This window comes from Alosa pseudoharengus, unplaced genomic scaffold (genome assembly GCF_046254945.1).
Source record: "Alosa pseudoharengus isolate Yale_2024_CS ecotype anadromous, Long Island Sound unplaced genomic scaffold, YU_APseudo_1.1 YU_APseudo_1.1_scf_23, whole genome shotgun sequence".
NCBI lineage: Eukaryota > Metazoa > Chordata > Actinopteri > Clupeiformes > Clupeidae > Alosa > Alosa pseudoharengus.
The window spans coordinates 31,163,544-31,173,543 of NW_027468685.1; the positions used below are offsets into that span (position 1 = coordinate 31,163,544).

At 44.2% G+C, this 10,000-nt stretch overlaps 1 protein-coding gene across 1 annotated transcript in view; it reads left to right on the forward strand.

Annotated features, from left to right (window-relative positions):
- The window catches only part of LOC143140017 (protein Jumonji-like), a 49,743-nt gene that overhangs the window by 27,007 nt on the left and 12,736 nt on the right, over positions 1-10,000 (forward strand). The window contains exons 3-4 of the mRNA XM_076300859.1: positions 3,498-3,633; positions 8,446-8,560. Of these exons, the coding sequence (XP_076156974.1) occupies positions 3,498-3,633; positions 8,446-8,560 (251 nt within the window). The remainder of the gene's footprint in view (positions 1-3,497; positions 3,634-8,445; positions 8,561-10,000) is intronic.

The following is a 10,000-nucleotide window of genomic DNA, read 5'->3' on the forward strand; positions in this document are numbered from 1 at the left end:
TGTGCAATGGATATGTGAATGTTTGCGCCCAAATGAAATTGTGGATGTGCCGTTGTGGAAGTGTGAGTGTGTTAGTGGTGAAGTGTGTGTGATCTCCGTGTGTGTGTGGCACAGGGCATCTGTAGTGTTTGTGTGCTTATGTGGTCAGGCCGTGTGAATGCTTCAGCTGGGCTGTAGGTGACCTTTCCTCCGCTGCCACGTCTGTTGTGAGAGAACAACAACAGCGCTTCACCTTTTCAGTGCTTATTTGTCCTCTTTCTCCACTGCCTTGCAAACACCATCAAAACATTATTGATATTTTACAGAAAAGCAATGCTCTGAGTAACTTGCATGGCAAGTGCTCAGTTTTAACTCAGAGTTGATCCAACTCTTATGGGGTCATATCATGAACTTGTACTTGTTATATTATTTTCAGGGCCCGCTGAATGCTTTTTTTTGCACATGCATGGACACACGCACGCACGCACACACACATGCACACGCACGCACGCACGCACGCACGCACGTACACATACACGCACTTACTCACTGACTTCCTTTCACATTAGCTTCCATTCTCCTTCTGGCTCCATGTGCAGTTTCTGGGTGTGGGTTTTGTAAGGCAGACTGTTGTAATGCACTGCAGGCTTGTTATCTGTTATTACTCAGGGAGATAAGATGGCTTTGCGTAATTGTTTTCCTCTCTAAGCAGGAACCTCTAACATGTTGAACGGTGATGTAATTGCGTAGCTGCCAGAGAGGCCATTTAACCAATGTGACAGAGGTGCCAGACAGAGAATATCTGGTTATGTCACCTCTCCCACTCGCTTACACATACATGGCCACATCCACACTTATATTCCTGTTAGGGGTGTAACGGTTCATGTATTCGTATTGAACCGAAACGGTACGGGCCTCACGGTTCGGTGCATGAATTTTCACGGAGAATACACGGTATAAAAATACATAATACTCGCGTGCGGATTAATTAATGTAATGCGCAATTACTGTTAAGTACGAGAGTTCTTTAGCGACACCTAACGCTAATCTGTAGCCTCGCCTTAGCTCTGAAGCTCTGATTGGCGCCTATGTTTTTTTTTTGTCAGGTCGTCGGTCGAGTCAGTCAGTCAGACATAGCAGCACTAAGCGAGTGGTGGCGACCCACAAGAGTTAGAGGATCCGCTGGTCTCTTTAAGATCGCAAGTTTGAGAACTTCATTTACAGTAGTAGCCTACAGGCGAGAGAGTGGAAATATATCGAACATGCTACACATATTCGAAGCCATCACCCAGATGATGTAGGCTACCAATCACTGAAACGAGAGAAAAAAAAACTTCCCCTGCGCTTCACTAGCCTTTGGATACACATACAAATAGGGCCAAAACCTATGGCTTAAATTAAATGATTTCGTAATGACAGAAAGCTATGTAAATCGCGTGGTAATTACATTTATGTTAGGGTAACTTGTAATTTCTCACATGAGGAGCTGGTGTTAAGTGCATAGACAAAGAAAGTGTCAACGCTAACCAGGCTAATATACAAACCATGCGAGTTAACGTCGAAGGGCAAAGTCACGTGACTTCTAGTTGTAGACTGTTTATGAATGAAAGGAGCAATTTCGTTTTTTTTAAAAAGAAGGCAAAATAGTGTGATATTTTCACAGTTAGTAGATTATTACTGTACACACTGAAAAATATTTACAGCAAATTATAGACCCTTCCATATACAACTAAACACGGATGTTGAAGGACTTGATTATTAAAAAATCATTATTATAAGTAATTTGCACTTTCAGAAATAAGAGATGCTGTAGGCCTATTTTCAGTTTTATAGCTGATTGTCTTATTTTGTTCAAGTTACAGATGAAGTCTGGGTACTTATTGTACTGTTTAGCCTACATCTTACACACTTCAGGCTGTTGCAGATAGCTCAGGGAAGAGACTGTATGACACTAGGTGGTACAGCCTGAGACATGCACAATAAAAAAATTGCTTTCTGCATTTATGTTTTGCTTTCCCCTCCATTGTACGGAACTCGTATCGAACCGTGATGTCCGAACCGAGGTATGAACCGAACCGTGTCTTCTGTGTACCGTTACACCCCTAATTCCTGTCCAACATCACATTTATAGAGTTTACAAGTTGTCTCTGATCCGTATGAGGTTTTAATGCCAGCTTGCTTTCTTAATGCTAAAATCAATTGAAAGGTCATTCCCTGCTGTTCTCTGTGAGGCACAAGAAAATCCTTGATGTGTTTTTCTCAGGAAGAGAATCATGAGGTTTATTCTGTGCTTGCTCCAGGCCACCAGGAAGCTTATTGTGCTAACTTGCTAAAGAAGCTTGCTGTCGGCATAATTCACAGTTGACATTGCTTTTATTTGGCTTTAAATAGGCCCATATTGCTGAGCTCTATTTGCAAGCTTTGTTCTTTATTTTATTTAAAGAAGATGCTCTGTGTTATTATTTTTTCTTAATGTTTCACTTAGGAAATCTGCATGTGTATTCTAGGCTGCCTTTATTAGAATTGGCTAGGGACAACAGATCAACATTAGCAATCACAGCTAATTTTGGCTTATTTAAACCTTTTGTCTGTCAATTTAGGAGCATTGACCCTATCAAATAAACAAATAAATAACCAAATGAATAAATGAGTATGATTTTTGGTTTCTCATGTAAGGAGAAAAAGCCATAGTTGCTGCATGGCATTAAGCCTTATTTGATCACTCATTCTGTAGTAGTGCTGTAACATCAAGGCATTTATCGGCAAAATGACCAGATGCAGACGCTCCGGTAATGTTACGGAAACGCAGCGGAAAACGGATGCCGTGCGCCCATGACTGGTGACGCTGCTAACAATAAAATTTCTGCTGAGGGGGTGAGTGGGGGGGCACAGTGCCCTTCCTGTGGTCACCATGACGATTCCACTTAAGACCATAGCAAAAGGATGTAGTCATGTGCGGATGAAGAGGTCGTAAATTCAATCAAGGTCACGCGGCGCATGTTGGTGGGTTTCCCCACTGTGAGTGGAGCCTTCCTGAGCTCCTCTTGTCTCATAGCCTCTTCTCTGGTGAATACCCCAAAATACTGTCATATGTTCTGCTTTGGGTTTATAGTTTTGGCCTTTGTGTGTGTGTGTGTGTGTGTGTGTGTGTGTGTGTGTGTGTGTGTGTGTGTGTGTGTGTGTGTGTGTGTGTGTGTGTGTGTGTGTGTGTGTGTGTGTGTGTGTGTGTGTGTGTGTGTGTGTGTGTGTGTGTGTGTGTGTGTGTGTGTGTGTGTGTGTGTGTGTGTGTGTGTGTGTGTGTGTGTGTGTGTGCGTGTGTGTGTGTGTGTGCGCGCGTGTGTGTGTGCTATGGATTGGACTGCATCGTGGTGTGCTATGGATTGGACTGTGACTGTTCCTCAAATGTTCATTCTCAATAATAATCCTAATCCATGTGCCGTCCCTGTACAGCAGGTTCCTGAAATCGGACTGTGTGTGTATCATTTTGAATTCTGAATGGTTTCTCTTTTTCTCTGCAGGATGACAGTGATGGAATCCCCTGGTCGGAGGAGCGGGTTGTGCGAAAGGTGCTCTATCTCTCCCTCAAGGAATTCAAGAGTGCCCAGAAACGGCAGCTCAGCGATGACCTCACAGATGGAACCAAAGGCTCCAATGGTAAGTGACGTGTGACCTTTAAACTCTGTGCTGAAGATCTGTGGGACTTCACCTTGTGAGATGGGGACACAGGCTGTGCATCTCCTCCCATAAATGTCAATACCACTCTAGGTTCTCAGATTCTATGATAGATACTCCCACATCAGATCATAGTGCATCACAACTCATTTGAACACAACCCTACAACTACAACGGTTCTTTAATGTTCTGTAGTGGAACAGCATGTCAGCTGGTGTGCAATTGTGAAGCATGACAAAGAAGCTACATGTCAGTGTGCTTGTGTACAGAGAGTGTGTTTGGGTACGTGGAGCTCTGTGTGCTGTGTGACAACGTCTCCTCTGAAGCATTCACATCACATAGACACATCACACACACATCACACACACACACTCCCCAGGAAATACACAATGACTGGAGACTGAGTCAATGTAGAAAACTGAGCAAGCGTAACAAAGAGAACAAGTGGATGAGAGAAAGAGAGGAGGTAATGTAGGCATAGGTGGTACAGCAGCTACAAAGAACACCCTTGAGAACTGGAGAGCTGCAGGGAAATAAGAAAGTGTGCAGAAAGAGGAGATGGAGCCCTTAATAGATGTAGGCTGACTGTTTTGTATCAACTTTTTATTTTCCGTTTCATTTATTGATGTTTGTAAGATCTCCCAATCCTGTGCTGGGCTTGTAGATGGCCTTGAGAGCACCAGTAGAAGGCCACGACCGTGTCCTGGTCAGGTATTAGAGTAGAGCACATGCACATACCAGGTTCAGAGATATAGCACTGCTCAAATACAGGTGCTCTGACTGGGGTCAGAAACTACATTCTGATAAGAGTAGTTTTGGAAACCTTTTGAACTAGGGTTTTTGGGTTGAAAGGTCTGTCCACACCGCTAACGATAACTATAAAGACAACTGTAACCATAGTGATATGAACGTCCACACTGACCAGTCATAAGGAAAGTCTCTCTTCATGTTCATGAATGTGATGTCTAAAATTTGATGGATTCTGGTTGGTTGTCAGTATTTCTATCATTCACAAAATACCACTGACCATGATCTCTAGCAATAGTATTCTTTCTGACTTCAACAGTAACTTCCTATGTATTAGCCACATTGTGTAAACAGCATGATGGTGTTTTATGGCAATTTAAAAAAGCCAAAACCGTGTATTGACCCAATAGCCCAATGAATCAGAATCAGATTGTGTTTTACTCAGAAATGTATTCCCAGTAGCCCTCCCCTGTTTATTTGATTGCAAAATCAATGTATAAACCTCGCTTAATAGGTGTGGGCGCTGTCATTCTAATTATCTAGATTAGAACGATCATTTAGATGGAAGTTATTCAATTTCAATTTCAATTTATTGTGCTTATAGAGCGCCAAAACATAACACATGTATCATGGCGCTTTACAGAATGTAGGCAATCAGAGAAAGAAGGAAAGAAAGGAAGTTATTGCTGTTATCTTTCATGCTTATCGTTGGCAGTGTGGATGGGCCTTAAGCCACAGACAGCACATGAGCTAAGTTGTGTGCAAGAGCTTGGCAATGTGTCAGAAGATGAACCCTACTGTCTTTGAAGATAGGAGTTAACATTTTTGTCGTGTTTTGAAAACGAAAGTGCTTATTTCTTTGAGAGGGTGTTGCTTGTTGTTAATGGAAGCAGGTGATTGGCAGGTAAAGGTGTGGATGGAGCGGGGGTACCTGTCAGCCAGCAGCATGTCACTCTAAATACCATCCCCCATCAATGTGTCGCTCTTAATATTGTCCCCATCATTACATGACCTAAGCATAACCTGCAATCATACTGCCTACCTGTCTCTGTAGTCGCCCGCTTCTTTTCTTTGCTGTTTTTTCCACCTTTATTTTTCTACCACTTCAATTCTCTCTCTCTCTCTCTCTCTCTCTCTCTCTCTCTCTCTCTCTCTCTCTCTCTCACTCTCATCTGCACATGAAGTGTGTGGTGTGGTATGGTGTGTCTCAGTGAGGGGAAATAGCTTGCACTCCCTGCCCCTCCACACCACTTTGGCTTTGCATTATTAACCAAGTGATAATTTGCTCTTCCGGCCACCTCCCCACATCCCTCCCCATGCACTTATCTCTCCCTTTCCATCTCTCTCTCTCTCTCCCTTTCCATCTCTCTCCCTCTCTCCCTCTCTCCCTCTCTCCCTCTCTCTCTCTCTCTCTCTCTCTCTCTCTCTCTCTCTCTCTCTCCCCCTCCCTCTCCCTTTTCTCTCTCTGCTCTCCCTTGTGGCATCTTCCATTTCATGTCTCGTGTCGATAGGCTTCTAGTTCCTTCCCTCTCAGGAAGTGCTTTTTTCCTGTCCCCTCCTCCATCACTCTCTCTCTCTCTCTTTTATTAGTTTACACTCCTCCCCTCCTCTCTCCATCACTCTCTCTCTCTCTCTTATTAGTTTACACTCCTCCCCTCCTCTCTCCTCCATCACTTTCTCTCCCACTAGTTTACACTCCTCCCCACCTCTCTGTGTCCAGCACGTCTCCTCACTCCCCTGAGCTCTGCAGTGGTCATTTCCGATGCCCTGTGTGCAGGCTGTAGTCCTCTTCTGCAAACAATGTGAAGCACAAAGCCCTGTGTATCAGTGACTATTGTTTTATTTTTATAGTTTTATTTTTGTATTTTTATGTTTACATTTTCTATGCTTCCGTTCCGTTTTCTGCGAGCATGTTGTAAAGCCATCAGGTGTCCTGTGTGAGCATTAAGATTCTCAGCCCCCCTCATAGCGGAGGAGGTGAGTGTGGACAGACACGTCTCAAAGGGTCAGTTACCTCCTCAAGCTACTGGACAGGAGGAGGAGACCACAGGTCATAACGCTCATTTATTTCTTAATTAATTTATTTAAATGAGTGTTAAGAGAGGAAGCGTTAACGTCTCTCCCTCCTTCCTTCCATCTCTCTCCTTCTTTCCGACTCTCTCTCTCTCTCGCTCTCTCTCTCTCACTCGTTCTCTCTCTCTCTCCCTCTCACTCGTTCTCTCTTCTCGTCTTAGTACAGTGCGTGTTATTCACCCAAGCACTCATCTGAGCCCAGCAGATGTGACACACAGCGATGAGAAGCGTAGAGAGGAGGCCGAGGGGCCCGGAGGAGAGCGCTGGCTGTGGATCTGAGATTAGCATGTTCTAGCGTAGTACTGCTCCTGTGTTCTGAGATTAGCATGTTCTAGCGTAGTACTGCTCCTGTGTTCTGAGATTAGCATGTTCTAGCGTAGTACTGCTCCTGTGTTCTGAGATTAGCATGTTCTAGCGTAGTACTGCTCCTGTGTTCTGAGATTAGCATGTTCTAGCGTAGCACTGCTCCTGTGTTCTGAGATTAGCATGTTCTAGCGTAGCACTGCTCCTGTGTTCTAGTTCTAATTAAAACTACGATGGAAGAAAGGACATGGCTTCGGCACGTGGAACACATGCAGGGCTGTGCAGCTTGCTTCTGTGAATGATGCTTCATATTTGAATGCCTTTTAAAACGCTCACCGTTGCATTGTGTGATTGTGTTTTGTGAAGGATTTGATTTTCAGCCGGTGCTGCTTGGCTGCAGTCGCTCCAAGACCCTGGCGTCCCTGGAGAGGCGTGCGCTTGCGTCGGGTACGCCGCTTGCTTTGAAGCTCCGGAGCAGCATTGAAATGAGCTTAAAAGAGTCTCGTTTTTTATTGTTTTCATGCATGAGGTTCTGGAGCTGGAATGATCACGTTGTTTGTGATCCAGTCACAGTGAGAGAGGGACCCAGCTGGAGTGTGTGTGTGTGTGTGTGTGTGTGTGTGTGTGTGTGTGTGTGTGTTGAACCCTCACCAGGCTTTCTGTTCCATGGAGCATTGTAGGCCTCCATGGTGATTTGACAATGCCCACTTTGTCAGGCTTTTTTCTAGTTAGTGAGTTACTGTGTGTGTGTGTCTTTGTTAATGAAGACTACCTACCACAGTGCGCCAATCCTGTCTTGACATACTGCGGTTTAACACACACGCAACCCAACCACCACAAAAATATACACACACTGATATAGTCAGAACCGTTGCCTGGGCATGTTGCTCTCCTTTCTGACCGCGCAGATCTCTAATCTCTTTGTGTGTGTGTGTGTGTGTGTGTGTGTGTGTGTGTGTGTGTGTGTGTGTGTGTTTAAAAAGGTGTGTATTTACAAGTATGTGGGCATTGGCACGTGGACTATGAAACAAAGAATCCCCTGACCCAAACATGGGCCAAGTGGTTTTAAAGTAGGTGTGGCCCTGGCCTGTCACTCATCGTGAGATGCACACTCTCATGTGACTCACTTACCAAGATGCTGTGATCTTGTGCCAAGAGTGTGTGTGTGTGTGTGTGTGTGTGTGTGTGTGTGTGTGTATGCACGCGCGCTGGCACAAAGTCAGGAGTTTTGTTTGTTTTGCTAACACTCAGTGACTGCTGTCTTCATTTGAGACTTTTCTAGTGTCCAAAAGTGCCCCCCCCTCTCCGCTGAGTGAGATGTCTCTGGCTGGGTCAGCTCCTCTGCACTGCTGTCCCTCTATGTGCCGCCGTCTCCTCTGAGACTCTTTTGTCTCATCAGGCTTTAGTGGGTTTGATTAGTGCGGCCTTGATAGTGTGCCAGTCTGGGTGTTTGTGTACAGGCTTTTGAATGGCACACACAACTGCTCTTGTGAGGAACCTTTCAGTTTTATAGACAGGCTGATGGGACAGACCCTTTACACTGAATGCATGGATTTGGGTGTGTTTGTGTTTGCATGTACTTCATACGTACTCTCGCCATCTCTCTCTCCACACACACACACACACATTCTGTTCTCCTGTGCACTTATGCTATCTCTCCTCTGTCTGCAGGTTCCCTGAATGGTCAGCTGAAGGGGTCAGGAGGGAAGGGAGGATACAAAGATGGCGGCTCCCGCTCCAAGAATGCAGGCTCAGAATCCTCAGAGGAAGGCCCTGCTAAGAAAAGGTGAGTCTACACCCCCCTACCTGGATATCTAGCATGTTCTTGTGAGGAATATTAGCCAACAGTGGTGTTGGTGTTGTTGCTCACTCTTTTGTCTTAGTAATGAGATACTACCACAGATACTGGGTTTCTTTCTTTCTTTCTTTCTTTCTTTCTTTCTTTCTTTCTTTCTTTCTTTCTTTCTTTCTTTCTTTCTTTCTGAGACTAGTATTAACATACAGTTGATTTGGCAGTCACAGTTTTACATTTTACAGCCTCAAGGATGAGGTGTGTGTCTGCATATGTTTTTGGAAGAATGGAATTAAAAGTGACTGAAGACACAGGGCGGGAAAGAATCCCTCCTCAATAGTGATCCTGCTGTAAATCAGATGCTTTGTGAAGATTGTGTCTCATTAATGTGAATCATTTTGACTAACGATGCAAGTTCATTACTGGCATAACAATATATTACGGCATCAACAGTAAGAGAGTAAATAGACCTAGCATTTTTACCATGAGTTAAATCCTTAAATGGAATTGCTTGTTTGTCAGTTCTAATTAGCCACCCAAAATGCATAACCATTTACGTTGGGGCATTCAGATAGATTCTGCAGTTGTTCATTTAGTTGTATTTGTTGTCAGCAGTTGTGAAATTGTATCTGGCTTAGATTGTGTGTGTGTGTGTGTGTGTGTGTGTGTGTGTGTGTGTGTGTGTGTGAGTCTTTGTGTGTGTGTGAGTCTTTGTGTGTGTGTGTGTGTGTAAATGCCTTGTTTGTCCAGCTAATGAGTGGACAGGTCCACACAGTCGTAATGAGGTGCTTGGCATCAAGCTCTCCAACATATATCACTGGCTAGAGTGAAGCACTCCCTCCCTTTAAACTCAAATTCCACAATCCCATATCCCTCTCAAACACAGCCACACTTCCACTCCCTCATACCAAAACATTTATGTATTTATTTATTTATTTATTTATTTATTTATTTATTTAGCTTCTCGTAGCCTGTTTTATGTCTTTCTCTTGCTTTCTTCTCCTCTTTATCCATCCAGTTAGACTCTCTTAGAATTATATTAAACCGTATATAATATGTGATGATGGTCATCCAGGATTGTTTTATTTCCTTTCTTGGCTGGAGTGTTTCCGATAGCATGCACTGGCCCAGCTGTTTCTGCTTGCCAGAGTGGCTGGCCGGGTCCACTGCTCTCTCTGGTCCCGGCCAGCGCTGCACTGTGACATTTATGGCTCTTCAGCATCACATGCACTCAAGTGTAAAAGTCCTTCTCCTCACTCTGCTCGTGCTGAGGTCCAAACGTTCCTCTCAGACATCCCATGCTAATCTTTTCTTTAGTCATGGTTCAAGAGTGTTTAGCCATATTGGAACACAAAATGTCATGTCAAATTTAGTTTGCTCTCTCTGTATGTGTGAGTGGGTGTGTATGAGTGCATAGCCTCAGTCCAAACAGAA